Source organism: Dipteris shenzhenensis, chromosome 21 (genome assembly GCF_047967505.1).
Source record: "Dipteris shenzhenensis isolate YYH24624 ecotype China chromosome 21, Dip_SZ_1.0, whole genome shotgun sequence".
NCBI classification, from domain to species: domain Eukaryota; kingdom Viridiplantae; phylum Streptophyta; class Polypodiopsida; order Gleicheniales; family Dipteridaceae; genus Dipteris; species Dipteris shenzhenensis.
Window position 1 is genome coordinate 43,119,512 of NC_141616.1, and position 22,626 is coordinate 43,142,137.

At 44.9% G+C, this 22,626-nt stretch overlaps 1 protein-coding gene across 5 annotated transcripts in view; it reads left to right on the forward strand.

Annotated features, from left to right (window-relative positions):
* The window catches only part of LOC147888887 (calcium-dependent mitochondrial ATP-magnesium/phosphate carrier protein 3-like), a 49,854-nt gene that overhangs the window by 12,729 nt on the left and 14,499 nt on the right, over positions 1–22,626 (forward strand). For all 5 annotated transcript variants that reach the window (XM_087392276.1, XM_087392277.1, XM_087392278.1 and 2 more), the window contains 2 exons: positions 4,337–4,754; positions 5,356–5,500. In XM_087392276.1, the coding sequence (XP_087248402.1) occupies positions 4,337–4,754; positions 5,356–5,500 (563 nt within the window). The remainder of the gene's footprint in view (positions 1–4,336; positions 4,755–5,355; positions 5,501–22,626) is intronic.

Here is a 22,626-nt window from a genome sequence, read left to right on the forward strand (position 1 = left end):
GTTCACCCTGCCATAGCTGCCACGTCATCCTAGATCTGCTCAAATGTTTCTTCCTGCAGCCGCCTCAGCCTTGCACATTTTCGCCTCAGATTCAGCCTCGTTTCTGTCTCCTTTAAGCTGCTTTCTACCCTTTTAGGGTTTCTGCACAGCTGCCATCTTTGCTGCCCATTCCGCCTCTGTTTTGCAGCCCGTTTGCTCTCCTTTCTGAACGTGTAGCCTCTCCATTGCCTCCCCTTCATAGCTGCCTTTGTTCAGGTCTGTTAGGACTTAGGAGCATCACGTGTGGAAATTCGAGCCATTTCAAAGCATCTTCATCCTCGTTTTTAGGGTTTTCAGGCTGCCGCAGCAGAGCAGCCCATCCACGCGCGTTGGTTGCAGATTTTTGAACTATTTGGAGGCATTTTCGACCAGTTTTGGAGCTCCTGCTTGCATTTTCAAAGTGTTCTAGGGTTGATGTTGTAGATGCGCCTACAGTAGAGGCATTTTTGAGGTATTTCTGGTCTTTCAGCACGTCCAAGTCCATCGATTTTCAGCGTTAAGACTTGCAGCAGCATCTCGATGCTCTTTGAATAGCCGACTGAGCATTTTGGAGCTGTTCTGGAGGCCTGCTACTTCATTTCGGAATACCTAGAGAGCTGCTTCAACATTTCAAGCTATATCTTTCCATTTGGTGCCCCTCTAGCTACCCTCTTCGGAATTTCGGAGCTGCTCTAGCATCTTGAGCACTATCCTGCCCACACGTGCTCTTCTATTGGTTCATGTATGCACTTGAGGGGCATCTACTTGCTGCTCTTTGATTTGGGTTCATTCAGTTCTGCATTTCGAGGCGTATTCTTGCTTCTTTTACATTAGGGTTTGCACTTTGGAGTCTACGAGATCATCCACTAGCTGCTGGACACGTTAATTCACGCATTTCTAAAGCTGCTGATTCATTTTAGAGCCCTAGACCAGCTTCTTCATTTGCTGGTTATCCTTTTCAGCTTGCTGGCTTTGCTACCTCAGATTGATACTATGGAGCCTCGTCCTCGTGGTGAAGAACCCTTAGCACAACTCCCAGCTTGGGATGAACAACATGACAAAGTATTGGCGCTTATTGGTGTGAGGTCGGTCAACAAATTGCTTCATAAACTTGACCTCACTACTTCAGCCAAGGAGAACCTCGACAAGCTCAAGGATATTTATGCTACATCTACTGGACCAGAGTAGGAAGCTTCATCTGCTATGTTGCATGATCTATTCCTCTCTGAGGTGGTAGATGATGCTTAGATCTATGTGTGTTTGTGCTGAGTCAATAAAGGTTCTCAGCCTTGAGTTGTCCCTCTAAATTGAATGTATTTGGAGTCAATAAGAGGTACTCTCCCCTGGAGTGTCCCCAAAAATGAATGTATTGTCTTTTACTTTGGTTTGATGGTATTGACCACCCAGTTCAGAGTAAGGGGGGTGACGAGTGATGGTCTACCCTTGCCGGTCGCAAGCTAATTGAGAAGTCGCTATCACACGGGAGGTGTTGGATAGTTGGACTTGCTCTTTGCAGTATTGCGGTGGAGGGGAAATCGGTCTACTCTTGCGTGTTGGGTCTCACACTCTTTGCTCTGAAGGGGGGTGTTGGAGATATCATAGCCAAAGAGTGTGTTGATGTGATGTGTGGATGTGTAGTACTAGGAGATCAAGTACTAGTAATTGTGTGAGTCATGTGTGAGTGCCACGTGTCACAATGGGACTTATCCCATATGTACTTGGTGCAAGTGTGTGAGTGAGTAGCCTATATAAGGCTTGTACTTCACTTATCTCTTCATAGTTTCAAAAAACACTGCAGAATTTGCCAATGTCTGCAATGTCACTCAAAATGAGTCCAAAATTGCCTGCAACAGTCCCAAAATGCTTGTACACTGCCAAATTGCATCAGAATGCTAAAAGCCCCAATTTCTTCAGGGAAAAAGAGGGCAAATTGCTTGAAAGCCCAAAAAATGCAAGAAATTGCTGTGTAAAGCAAAAAGCCCCAAATTTTTGCAAGAAATTGCAACTCAGAAAGGGGCAAATTGACTGAAAGCCCCAATTTGTAATTTATATGCAAAAAGAACCAAATTCCACTGCCTATGTGCCCAGATGAGCACACCCTCAATCCCAAAATGCACCTGCTTGAATCCACAGCCAAACAATGGCTCACTGCACAAATGCCTGACAAAGATAAAAACACCTACAAGATTCACCTGCAATGAGAACTCTCCAAATGACCAAGGCACCCTTGTTCAGAAAGACTAGAACAACCCGTACAGTACGGACTATACGGCTGTACAGACCGCTAACGAGAGCTGTACGGCCCAAATGTCAACGTAGGTACAGGTGATCAGAATAGTACAGATGATCGTACTGTTGTACGGGCTAATATGCGCTGGTAGCAGAGCTATTGTAGGTACGTACGGAAGGACTGACGGGAGCAATACGGACAGTGCAGGGAACATGTGTACGGACTGATGCAAGTGTATGGCCAACTGTACGATGGTTGTACAGCGAAGGTACGGCGCAGGTACCTGGTTGTCGAGGGTACAACGTCCGGTGGTAGTTGTTCAGAAGATAGCGCATGTACGGCGCTATACTGCAGTGTACGGATTGCTCATGGGAGCAGTGTATAAGATGGTGACAGTGCTACTCTGCAGTACGGACGACGGCGCTTGTACGGACGGGAGCTGAGAGCAGATTGGCGTTGGTATGAAATGCAGTACGATTGGAGCGACGCTAGGTGTACCAACGATTGCACTGGTATGGAAGTTGTTATGGCTGTACGGAATGATTCGCAGGTAGGTAGCTTCTCACGCTTGAGCTGAAGCTTGTGGGCTGGAGTAGAAGATGTGGGAGCTAGTCCAAAAAGCAGGAGCTCAAGATCTAAGAGCACTCTCACACACGGACAATGGGAGAAGTTCGGGGAGAGAAGCAGATGCTCTGATACCAAATGTTAGAAACGAGAGAGTGTGAGAGCAAGAGAGCTGAACGTAGTGCTTGCAATAGAAGAAGTGACTAATACAAGAAGTGGGATGAGTTTTGTCTAAGTGACAAAACCTTATCCTTCACTAACCGTAGTTAGTGAACTAACTGTGGTTAGGGGGAAAAACCTCTAAATGAGGGAAAAGTGCCCCTAACCTACTTATTATATTACATTGGTCACTGCTGAATTATAATAATAATTCTAACAAAATGGTGGGAGACATTTGGGGCTTACTCACCAAAGTTGCAGCGATTGGCTGTTCGAGTGCTCTCACAAGGCACATGTGCTTCTCCTTGTGAGAGGAATTGGAGCACATTTTCCCTTATCCATACTAAAAGAAGAAATAGGCTGCTTCCGAAGAACACCAAGAAATTAGTATACATCCATACTAATTTGCGTCTTATCTCCAAAATCAAGGAAAGGGGATTTGAGAATATAGAGGTCACCTTGGAAATGGTCAACCAGGAGAAGGATGGTGACAGGTTGCTCACTTTGCAAAAGGATACAGAGGGAGAAGAGATTGCAGCCCCTATTGTTACGGGAAGGATGGATGTTGGTGCAGCTTCAAGCAGCTCTACTCTTTTGGAGGTCCCATGGCGAGGAAGATGGATGAGGAGGAGGACGGCACTGATGCAGATGATGATGAGGATGAGGATGAGCAAGAGGATGAGGATGAGGGTGCAGCTTGAGGCTTGAGCCTCATCGGTTGTGAATCGTGATGCATTTCAATTTTCAGCTTTGTTTCCGGGCTGTGGCAGCCTTTTCTTATATGATATTTTGGTGTAGTACCTACTTCCAAGTTTCTACTACCTACTACCTTTGAATATTGATCATGATGTTTTGATGTACTATTGATCTATCATTGACAATATGTATCAGAATCCAGAATCCAGATTCTAGACGCCTCTAGTCTCTGGAGGCTGGACTCTTTCATGAATCATGACTTTAATATTAATACAAGTTTGAAGTTGAAAGTTTTGTAGCTCTATGTCAATGTAATGTGCACAATGCATATTTTTAAATTTTTTTTTGGGTAAAATTAGGGTCAGGTATGTTTCAGCCCCAGGGGCTGAATCATACTCCAATCATACTTCCGTACTCGTGTGAAGTATGCGTATGGTAACGTATGGAAAAACTATGTCGCTTTGTGACCATCAATGTTTGTCTTTTTATCAGCAGCAACATTTGTTCCCACTTTTCATCCACCTACAGTTTGCCTCTTTTTGTATGGATTTGTCTGTGTTATTGTCTCTTTGTTTAATAAGTTTTGCTAGTTGTCAGATCAGTTTTGACCAATTGTGAGTCCATAAATCTCATAATCATTGAAGACTATCTTTGTTGTCAAATTTTCAGGACGGAGGTTTTTTGAAGAGCTTGACAGAGATAATGATGGACAGGTCACACTGGAGGATCTTGAAGCTGTTATGCGTAAAAGAAGGCTTCCCCAACAATATGCACGCGAGTTTCTACGTCGAACGAGAAAGCATTGGTTTGCAAAATCTTTCGGATGGAGTGAATTCTTATCATTGATGGAGCAAAAAGAACCCATGATGCTTCGTGCTTATAACTCATTAAGTCTGAGTAAGTCTGGCACCCTTCAGAAAGGTCAAGTATTGTTGTCCCTTCGAAATGCTGGGCTTCCTGCAACCGAAGAAAATGTGGCAGCCATGATGCGCTACCTTGATGCCGACACAAGAGGTTCTATTGCTTATGGACAATTCCGAAATTTTATGCTGCTTCTACCACCGGAGCGGCTTGGAGATGATCTACGGTAAAATTTGGATCCTAAATATCTAATGTCTAAAAGCTCTTATGAAACCTCATGAATGCCAACTAGTAGTTATCTTTGTTTGCAGCATGAATGCAAGGAATTGGACCTTGCCATTGATCTTTATTCTTGTTTTCATATGGACATATTGGAGCTGAGGCAGTGTGATTGTTGACTGCAAATTATAATCACACATTCTTTCAGAATAAACAAATTGTTTGTTGTAGGATTTGAAGGATGCTAAGGTGTCTTGGTTGTAACGGAAGAACATCAATGGCTCAATTATTTCATGTGTTTATCAAATACCTCACATGTTAATATTTTTGTTAAAGTCTAGTCTTTGCCTAGTTATCTTTTGTGAGAGGTGGCAAAGTCCATATTTAAAATCGTTGGAAATATCTCTAGCAGAAATCTGGGTTTTTGTTTCATGTGAAAACTTGCACTCCAAACCCGCAAGTGCTGACCTTATCCGTTAGTAAGAAATGCAAAATCTTTGGGCATAATAGAGTCTAAAATTTGGATTGCTTTTTTTTTTTGGGAAAGGCGGGGGGGGGGACAAAGGATTGTTTAAATTTGACACCCAAGTGACACCTCCCTGATGCAGGATGGTATGGTTTGAAGCTGCAACAGTTGTACCGATGGCCCCCCCTGTAGCATTGCCTGCAGAAAGTGTGCTCAAGTCTGCATTGGCTGGGGGATTGTCTTGTGCCCTCTCCACATCTTTGATGCATCCTCTTGACACAATGAAGGCAAGTACCCAGCACCTTCTTTTGTTTCCTGTCGCATGTATAGTTTATTGGAAAGTTCCAGTCACCTTGAAAATCTGCTATTTTATTACTCAATCTGGTCAAAACTAAATATAGTCATACAACAAAATATGTAATCTGTTCCATTTGTATAAATCTCTGAGAGTATTTCAGATTTTGAAATTAAGTTTAGGAAGGAGCTACTGTGTAGTTTCTGAATTTAAAGTTTTGGGGAACCTTTGGTCACTTGTTGTGGTTGAAGGGGGAGATAGGGCTAAAATCTTAGTGCAGGACTGCAGGGATTAATATAGACTGCACTTTCCTCTTCGTTTGAAGCCCTAGTCTTGGGACATTTGTGACCTCTTCTCCATCCACAATTGAATTTGTTTCCCTTGTGAAGTCCAGGAATGGAAGCTAACCATTACCACAAAGCTGGACTTGTAGAGGGTGCATTGTGATAAAGATAGTCTTCCATGGTCCAATCTATATAGGGTCCTGTTCTCTATAAGAGAAGGACATAAGCTTTTTGGAATTAGGCAATGAAGACAAGAAAAACATCATTAGCAATCAACATACTTGATCTTTCAAAACTTGACAGATCGATGGATGGCCAACATTTCAGATGGTCCGATGCAAATTCAAGCAAAAGCTTGGGCAAATTCTGTTTGACATCTCATAGTGAGAGGTATTGTTGGTGTGCTCGCCCGGAGAGGATAGGATAAACCTGTTCATTGGTTGGGTTAACCTGACTTAACCCGACCTTGGTTGGGTCAGGTCAGGCGACCTGCTGCAAAGCAAGGCTGATGGCTCTATGGACGAGGTGTGTTCGGAGTTTATTGCTTGATGATGTTGCATAGACTATGGACACGGTGTGTTCCCGAGTTCGTTGTTCGAGGTTCCTAGACGTGATGTGTTCAGTAGGAGACATTTCCATAGCCCATCATTCCACACGTAGGACTCAGTGCAGAATAGCATGGGAAAACTCATTTGGAGGCATTCTGATTAGAGGATAAGGTTATTAGGTCTCTCACCAAGTCAAATCCAGCAGGCACGCTGCTAGGGTCAATGGTTGCATCTTCATTTGCTTGCGTCTTCAAATCATTGTGCTCACCATGAGAGGGTGTTTGGCATCTCATAGTGAGAGAGGGATTTATTGTGAGTGTGCCCACCTAGAGAGGATTGGATAAACTTGTTCATGTGGAGGCCTGGTTAGGCTAGCGATGGTGGTTGGGTTAAGTCAGGCGACTTGCTGCAAAGCAAGGTTGATGGCTCTATGGAGCAGGTGTGTTCGGAGTTTATTGCTTGATGATGTTGCAGAGACTATGGACACAGTGTGTTCCCGAGTTCGTTGTTCGAGGTTCCTAGACGTGATGTGTTCAGTAGGAGACATTCGGAGTGGTGTATTCCATAGCTCATTATTCCACACGTAGGACTTAGTGTAGAATAGCATGGGAAAACTCATTTGCTGTTCGAGGATGCATTCTGATTTGAGTATAAGGTTATCAGGTCTCTCACCAAGTCAAAGCCAGTAGGCACGTTGCCAGGGTCAATAGTTGCATCTTCATTTGCTTGCTTCTTCAAATCATTGTGCTCACCATGAGCTGCAAAGAGGGTGTTTGGCATCTCATAGTGAGAGAGGGCTTTACTGTGAGTGTGCCCACCTAGAGATGATAGGTTCATGTGGAGGCCTGGTTAGGCTGGCGATGGTGGTGGTTGATAGGGCTAACTTGGGGCCTAGTTTTGGCTCCCAACAAGGTATTATGGTGGTCACACCGACATATACAAGCCCCATGGTAAGGTCTTGTTCTACTATGATGTGAACTCATTATACAACTTGATTGATTGTGTCAACTTGACCTAACTCGACCCTGGTTGGGTTGGGTCAGCCGACCTACTACTCGGGTAATGGTCGACCTGCTGGTTGGTCCATATGACCAGCCCCTTGTCGGCGAGGGGATATTTATATGCCTCCCCTTGTCCACTCTTGGTGTCTTTTAGTGAGCCTCTCTTGGAGCATTCTTCCATAGATGTTCTCTTTAGGTTGAGGTTGCTCCCTGGTTATTATACAGTTGCTATTGTTTCATTATTCTCTCTCTCTCTCTCTCTCTCTCTCTCTGTGTGTGACTGTCTACCCTCTCGTTGCTGCACGCCGCTGCTCATTTGCCCTCCCGTCGCTGCTCATCTGCCCTCTCGTCATTGCCCGTTTGTTCTCCCATCGTTGACAGCCGCTGATCGTTTGCCCTCCCGTCTACTCCTCCCATTTGCTCCTCCCGTCTGCTCCTCTCGTCGGCTGATCCCGTAACCCCTTTTGCAATCCCTTTCGTCTGTATTACAACCGGCTACCTCTCAGCCCTCGCCTAACCTCACAGCCACTGACTAGCCTCTCAGCACTCCACCCAGCAGTTTGACAGAGTAGCGCCATTAGCAACTAACTAACCCTCAACTGGGCTGAGACCCCTGGCCCAGTTTGGTGGCTAGTTAGCTTTGGGTCTTGCAGTTATGGCCAGCATGGAGTGGCCTAGCCTCTCATCGAACTCCAAATCCCCTCCCTACACCAGTGACGACATTAACTAATCGAATACAATACTCCACAATTGCAGCTAAGACGCCTTCCCCATATGCACATACATATTATAGGGGAGGCTTAAATCGACCTATCAATGGTTAGCATGAGCAGATCTTTTATTTACAGCAGGAAGTTCGTGACTTAAAAATGCAATTGGCAGCTGTAACATCTAAACTCTAGTTTTTCAAAGGGCCTGGCAAGCGGGCAATCATAGATGAAGTTGTGAAGGCATGTAAGGCTTCCCTACCCACTACTCAACTTGTCTCCACAGTTAAAGATTTCATTCACACTGAAGTCCAAACAATCAAGAAGGAAGTTAGTATGGAGGTTGAGACAAAGGCAAATAGAATTGACATTCAAGGAGCATGAAGCCAGATGTGAAGATTTGGATAGGAGGACTCCCTGAAAATTGGTACAAGGATGAGGACTCTTTTAGTGAAACTTTAGCACAGGTCAAAGCAGCCATGCCCAACATTGAATGGAGTCTTACAAAGGTATATCTATTGTGTGTTTCAAATTGAAAATGAGCTTGGAAGACATATCACAAATGCTTGGCCATCCAAATCACCAAGTCTCGATCATGGTTGTACAAGTCTTTAGGTGCATAGCATTCGAGGCGCGTTAGGTGCGAACTTCAAAAGAATTCTATTCTTGAATATAAGTGTGAGCTTCTAAAATATTATATTTTTAAAGTTGAAAAAAAAAGAGGGAGGGGAGAGAATATTCACATGACATGTGGAAAAGGATGAGGGGGCTGAGAAAAGGGATGCGAGGGGGCTAAGACTTGAGAGGGAGGGTTGAGAATTAAAGGGAGCTGACTCTAAACTGAGGGGGGCTGGGTCCTATAGAGAAACGATAGGGTTTGCAGTGGAGCGATCAAAAAGTAGACAATACTCAGACACAACCGAAGAACGGAACTCAGAAAACATAGTGCGTGTCGGTAATATGAAAAACTGAATACAAGAACCTCAAGCTGTCGTGTCTCAAGGACTGTGGCTGAGGTGAATCAGAAAGATGATTCCATGTAGAGAAACTGTAGAAAAGATAGCAGCAGAGGAGGCAGAAGAGGCTGAGGGTGTGTAGGGACCTCTGGAGCATGAAATGGTAAGGAGTACCTAGGCCCCCCCCCTTTAAATAGGGAAGGGCCAGTCGGTCAACCAGCTGGTCGGCCCAGATCTGACCGACCTGGTCAAATCTGTCGGCCAGATATTGACCGACCAGGTCAGTCTGGTCGGCCAGTTTTGGTCGGCCAGAATGGGGCCATTTGTGGCCTCCGATCCTGGGCTCTTCAGGAGCCTGTTTTTGACAGGGCTTTGGTTGGCCATATAAAGAAAGTACTTGGAGACAAATAAAACAATACTGAAGACTAATGATAGCTGAAGAAGAAATATATATCACAAACGGAACTCAGTACAAGAGAAGATATGAGAGAGAAGCTCTGGAGGGAGCAAACATCAATCCTCCAGGGAAGACAACTGTAGTGGACTTCTGCACTAGCTCTACAAGTTGGAACTGAACCAAATCTGAGACAGCAAACTGATGCAAGGGTTGCTGCAGATTTGGAATAGAAAGAACATTATCTTGAGCAGAAGTTGGGGGCAGATCTGGAGCAGAAGTTGGGGGCAGATCTGGAGCAGAAGTTGAGGGCAGATCTGGAGCAGAAGTTGAGGGCTGTGGAGTCCAACGGGGTGGCTGAGGAGTCGTGGTAAGGGGCTGAGGAAGAATGCCTTTGGCTTTGGAGCGACATTCATCATCAATATGCCCAACTCTCTGGCAATGCTGACAAAACCTTTTCTTTTTGGGAAGGGTGTGCCAGGCGGGTTTACTACTAGAGGAGTTATTGGAGTTAGGAGTGGGAGAGGGCTTCCCGGAGCTGGGTTGATCTTTTTGAATCCCGGAGAGAAGAGCCCCCTCTGAAGCAGGAACGCTATGTTTTTGGTGGACCTGAGAGTAAAGGCGAGCATAACGCAAAAGTTGACATTCGAACTCATAAAAAGTAGGAAGAGATGGTTGAGAAATGATTTGTTGCATAAAACTGAAATACTTGGGCGGAAGTTTGTTTAAAAAGAAAGTAACTCGGTCATCCTCGGATTTGGGAGGACCAATTGTGGCCAATTCAGCAACTAACCGCCGGTAATCTGCTAGTTTAACCTTGAGATCATCGTCAGCAAGGATCTCGAATTGTTGGAGATCATGGTCAAGATTGATGCGACGAGTACGATCTCGAGCTGCATAGCGGTCAGTGAGATGTGCCCATCGCTCAGAGGCAAGATCAAAATGCTGTAATTGAGAGTGAAATTCAGGTAAAAGACCTTGCATGATTTCGACAATGGCAGTGGCATTACGATGTCGCCACGAGCGAACTACCTGATAAGGATAAACATGAGGATCGGGTTGCGATTCAGTACCTTGAACGAGTTCCCATAGGTCTTGAGAATCAAGCACATGGCGCATGAGATTTGACCATGTGGTATAATTAGACCCGTTAAAACGAGTCATATCAGTGAAAGCATGTTTGGCTGTTGCAGAGACAGGGTGAGAGGAAGAAAGAGAATGATAGGGAGAAGCAACCGGTGGAGGCATAAGAGAATTTAGAACAGGAGTGGAGTGAGAAGAAGGGAGAGGCGGCACCACCGGAGGAATAAAAGAATTCGGAGAAGGTCCTGAGGGGAAGGGATGAACATGAGAGGCGGGATATGACATGAGAGGGGAAAAAGAGGCAGCGGGAGAGATAGAGGGAAATAAACTATAGGAGTCGAGTGGCATGGGAGAAGGAGGAGGATGAGAAGCCACTGGAGGAAAGATAGCAGCGGAAGATATGAGAGGGATGGGAGGGAAGGAAGAATGTGAACCGAAAGCAAACTCATTGTCAGACGCATTTCTCCTTTCTCGTCTGCGCGTGTTCACATGCATGTATGGATCTGTGTCCTCGTGATTACTCGTTCTTATGCCTTGCATAACAGATGGAGTTGCACCAAGGGAATAGGGCAACATACCTTGCACTGATTCTTGTGGGATAGGCACTGTCGAATAACCCAATGTTCTCATGCCGGCCTGTCCTCTTTCGTCAGGGTATACTTGTTCTTTGTCGGCACCGAACTTGAGATGTTGCTCAGCTTCTTCTGAGTTGAATAGAGGTCCTTGTTGACGTATCGGAGAAAACCGTGGAGAAGTAGAGGCACGAGGTGTGCGGGTACCTGCTTCAAGTTCCTTCCATTTCTGGAATTCAGCAAATTCTTTAAAGAGTTTGGAGAGGTATTCATCACCTTCAATCCTTGCAGACTCTCTCTCGACATATGACGAAGGTGGTGGTTGAATAGAGGTCGATTCAGGCTGAGATCGCTTCGGGGAAGAGGGAGAAGACATCTTCAGGTGATGATTTATCTTCCAAGCTTTCCAGATCAAGGCTCAGGTGTCGATTGGCACACCTGGCTCTGATACCATATAGAGAAACGATAGGGTTTGCAGTGGAGCGATCAAAAAGTAGACAATACTGAGACACAACCGAAGAACGAAACTCAGAAAACATAGTGCCTGTCGGTAATATGAAAAATTGAATACAAGAACCTCAAGCTGTCGTGTCTCAAGGACCGTGGCTGAGGTGAATCAGAAAGATGATTCCATATAGAGAAACTGTAGAAAAGATAGCAGCAGAGGAGGCAGAAGAGGCTCAGGGTGTGTAGGGACCTCTGGAGCATGAAATGGTAAGGAGTACCTAGGCCCCCCCCCTTTAAATAGGGAAGGGCCAGGCGGTCAACCAGCTGGTCGGCCTAGATCTGACCGACCTGGTCAGATCTGTCGGCCAGATATTGACCGACCAGGTCAGTCTGGTCGGCCAGAATGGGGCCATTTGTGGCCTCCGATCCTGGGCTCTTCAGGAGCCTGTTTTGACAGGGCTTTGGTTGTTGAGTTTTGTCCGGGTTTTGGTTGTTGATTTGTGTACTGACGGAGATTCACCTGTGGTGTTTTTACCTGTAAGTGATCGGACCTTTGCGCCAGTTTGGCCTTTGATTATCCTGTCCTCTAGAATTGGAGATTGCCTGGCTTCACAGGTCCGTGGCTACTAGCTGCATGTGGTTAATGCAGGCACCGACAAAAACACCTGAGTCTTTTTGGTTGATTAAAGCCTTCCGTTTTCGAAATGTGGAAATATCAAGGAAACTCCAGGCTTGCAAGTTTTCAAGGCATGTGGGTTGAAGGAGCATGTTTTGATGTAGATGGCCTAGGGAAGTGGCAACCAATACAGGTCACGACAAAGGCTGCCTGATGCAAGCAATGTTGACATACGTTGCCTTTAATATGACATCGAGAAATTTCACGTTGATGAAGGTGCACATTACCATGAACCAATGCTTGAATGTATGAGGATGCTTGTCTTTAGCCTAGTCTGGCACTGCAATGATGAGGAGCATGATCATGGATTTCTTATGATCATGTATAGCTTGCTTTGGTATTGTAATGACCAGAAGCATGATTTGTTGGAGTTGCAATTGACTAGGTTTTCTTTGACTTGTTTTGCATATTCCTGCTTATACATAAACTTGGCAGAGCTTTATTTCAAATCAGTCTAAGCCATTGGCAATAGCAGTGAGGGTTGAGACAATGCTAACATAGTATCAATAGAGGTTGAGGGTTAGAACACAATTTAATTGAGAGTTAGGAATAACCTCCGGTTGAGGTTGGAGCTAGTGCGGATGAAGTTTGGATCCCACGTAAAGTTCTTTCATACAAATCAAGGCTAATCGGAAAAATACAAGCTATTTGGGACATCACCCTTGTGGGTATTGCTAAATGCCAAATAAAGTAGAGCTAGGCTAGACAAGGCTAACCTAGAGGTTAATTTGAAATAACCTATGTTGAGGTTGGTGAAACGAACCTCTTCTAATATCTCTTTTAGTCAAACTCAATCACGGGCGATGGCATATCGTTTTTCCTCCCAGCCTTACTTTCAATGAATCGCATGCTTCATCAGATACGTAATTTTTTTGTTTCATGCATATCCACAAAACCCACAACTCCCTAGATGGTTCCCTTTGCCACATGTCATCATTTTAGCCCTTTTCACTTGGTGCACCATTTACCCCTCTCTTGGGGCACATTTAAACCATTTGCCCCTTGGCATTATTGCACATTTAGGTGCACCTAGGCCTTAGCACTTAGAACCACCTAGTGAATGCCATTTCACCCTCACCTAGGACCTTGGCAGTTACTTCTCTTGACCATTTTATTTACGCACATTAAATATTACAGAAGTCGGTCATCTAAGAGAAAATGCCCACCGATCTTCCCGAGGTCATGCTATCTCGGCTAGAGCATAACATTCCTTCCCTCTTCAAGCATCAGTGTCCTCGATGATGAAATCTGGGAACACTCTCCGTAACTGGTATACGGATTCCCAGGTAGCTTCCGATAGAGGTAGACCATGCCATGCAACCAACACCGTGGGGATCTTCCGATTGCGCACTTGCATTGTTCCTCGGTCCAGGATTCTTGTTGGTTTGCATCTTGCATTATCCTCTATCTCTTGAAACAAAACAACACCTTCGATTAGTGAGTTACCAGCATGTAAAAATTTCTTTAAACGAGAAACATGAAACACTGGGTGCACCTTACACCCTGGTGGTAATTCTAATTTATAGGCTACCTTGCCTATTCTTTTTAGAATTAACCACGGCCCACAGTATCGAGGTGATAACTTAGCACACTCTCCTGAAGTCAACGACTTCGAGTGCGAAGGAACTCTGAGAAAAACTTTTTCTCCTTCCTTAAATACTCTTATAGACCGGTTTTCATCCGCATACACCTTGGCTCTATCCATAGCCTGGCGGATATTAGCTCTTGCAAGTGCTAGCATCTCCCGCATCTGAACCACAAAGTTCGCGGCACTAGGCACTTTCTGAGGTACTCCAACTATAGTTGGATTTGTTGGTCTATAACCATAGTTCAGCTCAAACGGACTGAACCCTGTAGAGGAATGTTTTCTATCATTGTAGGCAAACTCCAACAATGGCAACCACTTGTCCCATGTATGTTGCCTCAATGACACATATGCCCTCAGCATATCCTCTAAAGTCTGGTTGACTCTCTCCGTCTGACCATCCGTCTCAGGATGATCCCCACTACTCATTCCCAACTCAGTCCTTAGTGTCTCAAATACCGCTGTCCAAAAATGACCGGTAAATCTGACATCTCTGTCTGACACTATGGATCTAGGCAATCCATGCAGACGAAATATATGTCTAATAAACAAATCCGCCACTTGCGGGGCACTAACAGACTCCCTAGTCGGAATGAAGTGAGCCATCTTGGTTAGACGATCAACCACAAGGATAGAATCATACCCTCCTTGTGTTGTAGGCAGCCCTACAATAAAGTCCATGGAAATGCTCTCCCACTTACTTAGTGGTACTTCCAAGGGCTGTAAAAGACCGGGTGGCTTCACCCTCTCGGTCTTACTTACTTGACACGAGAAACACCGTGTCACATATTCATGAATATGTTTTTTCATCTTTGGCCAAAAGAAATCTCGCTTCACGAGATCATATGTCTTCTCGACCCCTGGATGTCCCGCACACGGGCTATCATGGCACTGTCGAATGACTATCTGCCTGAGATCATTCTGACTAGGTACTACAACCTTGCCATTTCTTTCTAGCATACCATCCCTTATGGTATATCTTGCATAAGTTTGGCCTTTTCTGGATGCCAGGTCATCCTTTTCATTTTCCCCGGGTTTTAACACATGAGCTTTAGGCCATAAGCTCTGGACAAACTCGTCCACCTTTTGAGTTTCTCTAATCTCGGTCATTAGAGCACTCTCTAATACCGTGAAACTCAGGTTGTGCATAATGCGAGACAACGCATCAGCAACCTTATTGTCTTTCCTCTTTGGTACCGAATCGTTAAATTAAACTCCTGCATGAGCTCTGCCAACCTAGCTTGGCGGCCCCTCAAGTCAGGCTGTTTACTAAAATGTTTCAGAGTATCATGATCCACATCCACATAAAACTCTGAACCATACAAATAATGCCTCCATGTTTTCAAAGCATGGATAACAGCATACAACTCCAATTCATGAGTTGGCTAATTCCTTTGAGAGGGAGAAAGCTTCTTGCTTTCAAAGGCTACTGGCCTTCCCTCTTGAAGGAGAACTGCTCCTACCGCAATGCCACTTGCATCGGTTTCTAGGAACAACGGTTTCTGGGGATCAACTATTTTTAACACCGGTCCTGTGACCACAGCTTGTTTTATGGTGTTAAAACTTTCTTGTTGATTCTGTCCCCAAATAAAAGGTACTTTATCCGAGGTCAGATCAGTCAATGGCGATACTATTTCGGAATATCCTTTGATATGCCTTCTATAAAATTGGACAAATCCCAAGAATGATCGCAACGTGGTCAGACTCTGAGGGATTGGCCAAGTTAGTATTGCAGCCACTTTCTTCGGATCCATTTCTATCCCTTGTGGAGTAATTATGAACCCTAAATATTCAAGCCTAACCATACACAGTATAGTTTTCTTTTTATTTACATAAAGACTAGCTTTCCTCAAAGTACTGAACACTACTCTTAAGTGTTCACGATGCTCAGTAATACTTTTACTGAATATCAGGATATCGTCAATAAAATGTACTACAAACTTTCCGATATACGGACGTAGTAAATCGTTCATAAGCATGACGAATGTTGCTGGAGCATTGGTAAGTCCGAAGGGCATTACTAAAAACTCATAATGACCAAACTTGCTTCTGAAAAGCGGTTTTATGCACATCCTCGGCTCTAATCCGGATCTGATGGTAGCCACATTTAAGATCTATCTTGCTGAAAATCACGGCTCTATGTAATGCATCTAGCAAATCATCAATCCGAGCCATCGGATACCTGTGCTTAACAGTGATATTATTCAATGCTCTGTAATCTATACAGAGGCGAAACGTATCATCCTTTTTCTTCTTTAATATCACTGGCGAAGCAAAAGGTGAGAAACTTGGTTGAATCTGCCCCAACTTGAGGTATTCTTCCAGTTGTCTACGCACCTCCGTCTCTTCAGTAAAACTCATTCTATAGGGAGGTCTATTTACAGGTTCTGCCCCCGGGATCAGTTCAATCTTATGCTGAACTTTCCGCTCTGGAGGTAACCCATAAGGTAGTTCATCCCTAAAACATTCAGAGAACTTCTCTGATATTTCTTTAGCCAACTCGGCCATTTTCCCATCTTGGGTAGCCTCAGTGCTAGTCGATGCATCATCAATCGACTCTACCGATGCTATACACAGACACAGAAACTCTTTCGGAGTCCTCCGAATTTCCATGGCTGAAATCAGTGGTCCTCGAGGTAAATCCTTTTCACCTCGCAAAACATATTCTACCCCGTTTATCTTGAACTGGTAAATATGCTTTTTCCAATCAATGGCTGGATTTTTCCAAAAATGCCAAGCCATGCCTAGGGCTATATCTGCATGAGCAAGTCTGGTCAGTTCCAAGTCCAGCTTCTCAACATAGTCCTGAATTTGAAGTTCCAATTGGGTAACCCTTTGGTCCCATACTTCAGTTGAACTTCCTTCCGCCATCCTGACCGTATAAGCATAGTCAGACGGACTAGTTTTCAGCTTGAGCCTCTTAATAAGCTTCGAGTTGATTGTGTTGACGTTGAGTCAAACAACACAATCACATCATGACTGGCTACTTGCCCTTTCATTTTAATTAACTCGGGCTCATCGAAAACCGTATACCCCGTTGCTGCGGGCTTTGAAAGGATGTTATCAGGTGCACCGCTTACTAACTTAGTAACAGACACACTTAACAACACATGTACTAACCTTTGAGAAGGTCCCGCCAATTGCATCTGCATATGTTCCGCATTGGGACTCTCCTGCATTTCCGCGTTGCATTCAGATATCATATTGGCCGTGCGACGGTCTTTATTCAGTGGACAATCTTTCCACTGATGTTGCTGAAGGCAGCCGAAGCACAATCCTTCTTTTCTAGCTTTCTCTTTTTGTTCAGGGGTCAACGAGGACTTTGACCAAGCCCGGGCTGCCATTGGAGTTATTTTCCTTTTCACCCCAACGGTGGTACCTGGTTTTGCTGGTCCCTCAACCGGCTTCACCTGCTTGGTTTGGCCACTTGGCTGCGAGACATTTGTCTTTGAAGTCCATTTCCTCTGAAATCCCCCTTTCCTCGGGTACTCATACTGAGTCCCTGCCTGCTCAAATCCACTAGATCTGCCTCTGGCATCCTCATAGTTCAGGGCTACTGCAATAGATTCATCTAATGTAGTCACATATTTAGCCCGAATTTCCATTTTAATTTTGTCGTTCAGTCCATAGATATAGTCTTTTAACTGAACCGACATAGGGATAGGGTCTGTTATTTTCATGACACATTCCCTGAACTTGTCAGTGTACTCTGCCACCGACAAATTCCTCTGACGAAGGTTTCTATAAGCATCCCAAGCTCGGGACTCTTCGTCAGGTGGAAGAAAGTGTTTCTTAAATTCAGCTTTAAACCCTTCCCAGGTGGTAGGGGCAACTTGATCTTTCTGTTGCTTTATCCACCATCTATCCGTTGGCTCAATAAACAGGTGAGTGGCCTCACGGATTTTCTTTAGATCAGATCTGATTTCATAAATGGCGAAGGCTTCTTCCCACTTGTGTAACCAAACCTCGATCACATCAAAACTGCGCTCGGTCATCCGACCAGCGTACTTCTCCGGTCTATAGTTAGCAATATTAGGCATCTTGACCCTCGCACGCTCTGATGAGTGTATACTGGGCTCTGGCTCTGTTGGAGCTTTGCCTTATCAATTCTAGATGGCCTAGCCGACAAGGCTTGCACCATCTCCCTAATCTCATTCTGACCAGCGTTCACTTGAAGCTGCTGGTTCATAATTTGCTGTAAAGCATCTTCTAATACCGAAATCCTACCGACCAGAGTAGGTGTTGTGTGATGGGACATTTGTTGTGTAGACCGTGCTCTGGATTCACTAGGATTCACCCTGGAATCTTGTCCTTCTGTCTCCATAGTTTCAAAAGGGAAAATAGTTTTTTTTTTTCAGATTCCCCTTTTGTTATGCAGGAAAAATAAACGACAACCTCTGCTGTACAGAACGAATCAACTGCAACTCAAAATTTGTATAAAAGAGAAAAAAGTGCTCCCCGGAAGCTCCACGCAGGTTGAGTATGTGCGTTTCGCTCTTGAGGCAAGCTTTGAAAAAAAACTCGATGTTTACATGTGCCTCTCGCTTTCTTCAAAGGATCCCGTGTCTTATTTTTTTCATGTGCCCAAATCTATCACGTCAAAAGCATATATTGCCAACTGCGCTTTATTCAGGCCCTTCCAATTCGTCACGACGGCTATAATACGCAGATTCCCTATAGCCACATACTATAAATTCTGCCGACGGACCAACTGGGCACGATTTGAATTATTACGGCCAGTCTCAGGCGACGGCTTGGTTTCGTCAACGGCGCGCAGCCTGTTCCAGATCTCTGGCGACGGCCTTTTCAACACCGCAATTCGTCCAAACCACTTTCTCCCCAACGGAATCCGGCATGTCAACAAGCGACTTATCCAAACTCTGTAGCCAGCTGTTATGTGCAAAATCCTGCGCCAGTCGCTATGTCACGTGCGCCACCGTTCAAGGCTCTCGCCCAAATCGCTCCTGTGCGCAGCGTTTCAGATCGCCCAAAATTGTCCAACCTGCACTCAGCCACCACGAAGGTCTCCCGCACAACGAACTCAACCGCCACGGAGGTCTTCGTCACGGGCAACGGCCTTCCAATCCGTCGCACGTCACGAGCAGCCGCATTTCTTCTTCCACGCCTGCTGTCCGTTCGTAGCTTTCGTCACAGCTTACGAACCCCTTCCCGTGGTCTCTTCCCTTGGGCTCTGATACCAAAATGAAATGAACCTCTTCTAATATCTCTTTTAGTCAAACTCAATCACGGGCGATGGCATATCGTTTTTCCTCCCAGCCTTACTTTCAATGAATCGCATGCTTCATCAGATACGTAATTTCTTTGTTTCATGCATATCCACAAAACCCACAACTCCCTAGATGGTTCCCTCTGCCACATGTCATCATTTTAGCCCTTTTCACTTGGTGCACCATTTACCCCTCTCTTGGGGCACATTTAAACCATTTGCCCCTTGGCATTATTGCACATTTAGGTGCACCTAGGCCTTAGCACTCAGAACCACCTAGTCAATGCCATTTCACCCTCACCTAGGACCTTGGCAGTTACTTCTCTTGACCATTTTATTTACGCACATTAAATATTACAGAAGTCGGTCATCTAAGAGAAAATGCCCACCGATCTTTCCGAGGTCATGCTATCTCGGCTAGAGCATAACAGTTGGAGCTAGTGTGAATGAGGCTTAGATCCCATGTAAAGATCTTTCTAGCAAAAGGAAGAAATACAAGGTATTCAGGGCATAACCTTATGAGTATCACTAGATGCCAAATAAAGTAGAGCTAGGCTTGTATATATAAGCCAAGGACTCGTTATTTAGACAAGCATATCCGCGCTAAACCAAAGTTTGGAATTGGCGTCGGCGTGTGGGTCACCACGTGCCCCTGTGAGATGTTACTTCAAAACAAGTTCTTACACACGCTAACCTTCTTCCCACACCTCTACTGATCAGAAGTCGCCTTCCTCTTCAGGTGTTGAAGTCGATCTCTTACTAGATAGATTGAACACCAAGGCACACACCTCATGGCTTCATATTTGAGCCTTCAGTGAAACCCTATTGTCTTAGATCTCACTCCAAGCACTTCACCGTCACATACCTCTCCAGATAGGCAGCCTTGGCTCTCATACCATGGTGGAAAAACCTATACCCTTGGCTAGTTTCTTCATGTAGCAGAAATAGAAATCGATAAGGTGTGTACAAGGGGAGAATCTGAGAGAGGGAAGGGAATGCTTTCATTGAAAACTTCAAACTTTTTGTGTCCACAAGAGAGAACTCGCAAGCACCATATTCAGGAGAGAGAGAACAATAGAAAGTCCAAAATTATTTCGGAATAGATTGCACAAAATTTGAGCAAAAAACTCTTTATAGAAAGCTCCACCAGAGATCACAAAACACAAGCAATCTATTGCTGTGGATGCTCTATGGTGAGCACAAATAGTGCCCCTACTTCTGTCCTTGCAGTCCTCAGGTTGCATGTGCTCTTCTACTGGCTGTATGTATGCACTAAGTTCTATCCAGTAAGGTGAGTGCTACTTCTAGCCTGAACTACATAATGCCCCCCAGAATGGGGCCTTATATAGAGGGCCCCCTAGATTGGTCGATCCAGTCTCATGATCCAGCCAACCAGCCACAGGCTGGGACGATCCAGTCTGTGGTGGCCAGACCAGATCAAGCCTATATAAGGCCATTCCCACAGCCTATAGTACTGCCCTTTTGCTTGCCTTGTGGTTATCTCCCTCCACCTAGATCTACCCATGTGGCATCCAAACTTGATGCTGACACAGTAGACTGTCATGCCTCCATTCCCATGGTACCATGTCCATATGTTCTCCTCATATGGGGCTTACAAGTGGGACAATGGATTTGGCCTGATGAAAAGATTTGCATGTTTTGGTGTGTAGGGAAATAGATCAAGCTGATCTCTCCTGTCTCAATCTCTCTCTGACATAATTAAACACAGGATTTCGTGCTTTGACAATAGGAGTGGGTGGGTGCAAAACCCCATGATGAGCTGCCATCAATCTCTTGAGTATACACACTCAACTGTAGTTGCGAAGGCTGCTGTGTACTCAGCCTTACATGAAAAGGTGGCCGCAATGGGTTGTTACTTGCTCAACCAAGATATGCATGAGCTGTCAAGAATGAAACAATTTCTGTTGGTGGATTGTCTACTATCATGATCACTAGCCCAGTTTGGATCACTGAATGCATGGAACTGAGAGTCCTCTCCTTGGCATATAGCAATCCTAGATGTTGGGTGTCCTGCAAATATCTGAAATGTGTTTTACTGCATACTAGTGAGTGGCGCTGTACTTAGATCTGCTCACCGATGACACCCCAAACTGAATATTAGGACGTGTCTTGCATAAATCAGGCAGCCAACAGCCTGATTGTATAGGGACATCAAATGCTCCAGTGTCATCATACTTAGAGAGTTTAAACCTTGTTCAACATGAGTTGATATTGGTTACAGCTGTGCATGTTGAGCCTTTGTAACAATACTTGTATATATTCGGGCTGTTTCATGACAATGCCCTCTTGTAAGTGCATAACTGAATTCTTAAACAATAGTACAACAATCTCAAGAGTCAAATCTGACATTTCAATTGAAGCTTAGAGATCTCTTTTCTCTTGATTGGTGCTTGTGAGTAGCATATCAAGGATGACCATCAACAAATACCCTCTCTCTTCTGTTGGAGAAATCATAGCCAAAGAGTGTGTGGGTGTGTTTTACTCGTCACTGGTCTGCTAGAGAAATCATCACTTGTTCACGGCCTCTCTCTTGAGGAACATATGACTGGGATTCTTGGGCTTTCTAGGCCCTATGTGATGTGTGTTTTTCAGTTGAGTCAATAAAGGTTCTCAGCCTTGAGTAGTCCCTCTAAAATGAATGTATTCGGAGTCAATAAGGGTACTTGTCCCTACAAAATGATTCTATTGTCTTTTACTTTGGTATGATTGTATTGACCACCTAGTTCAGAGTAAGGGGGGTGATGAGTGATGGTCTACCCTTGCTGGTCGCAAATTAACTGAGAAGTCACTATCACTTGGGAGGTGTTGGATAGTTGGACTTGCTCTATTGTGGTGGAGGGGGGATCGGTATACTTCTTACGTGTTGGGTCTCACACTCTTTGCTCTGAAGGGAGTTGTTGGAGAAATCATAGCCAAAGAGTGTGTGTTGGTGTGTTTTACTAGGAGTTCTAGTAGTGGTTCTATGTGTGAGTGCCACATGTCACCTTGGGATTATCCCATATGCATTTGGTACTGGAGTATGTGCCTAGTCTATAAAGGCTAGTACTTGACTTGTCACATCTATGATGAATGAATGAAAGACTTTTCATTATGTCTTCATTTGAGTATCATTTCCTCTCACCCTAGCCTACTCTCTCAAAGAGCAGCAGGGGATGGCCAGACCACCATAGGACATAGAGGTTGACCGGGCACAACGATGCGTCACAGACTTCTATATATTTGAGTCAGCCCCAGGACACAGTGGAGTGGAGGGGGAGGAGCTAGCCGACATGAGAGCAGTCTGCATTAGCAGCCGACACGGTACCAGTGAGAGAGGGACGCATAGACCGCATTCGAGACAGAGAGTCACCAGAGCACATTCTATTGAGGTCAACCTATCACGGCTTTCTTCAGGGGGGACCGACAGAGACGAGGGGTCACTCTAGACGTAGCCTAGAGAGTTCAGAGAGCAAGGAGACCGCGCCCCCCACCGTAGCGTGAGATAGTTCGACTGATACAGATACGAGATATCTTCGCAGCTCACTAGAGAGTCATCACTGTGCCATGCTTCGGTTTTTGAGTCCCAGCTCTGAGACTAACTTATTTTTCAGTATGTACCTGCTGATACTTGATAGATT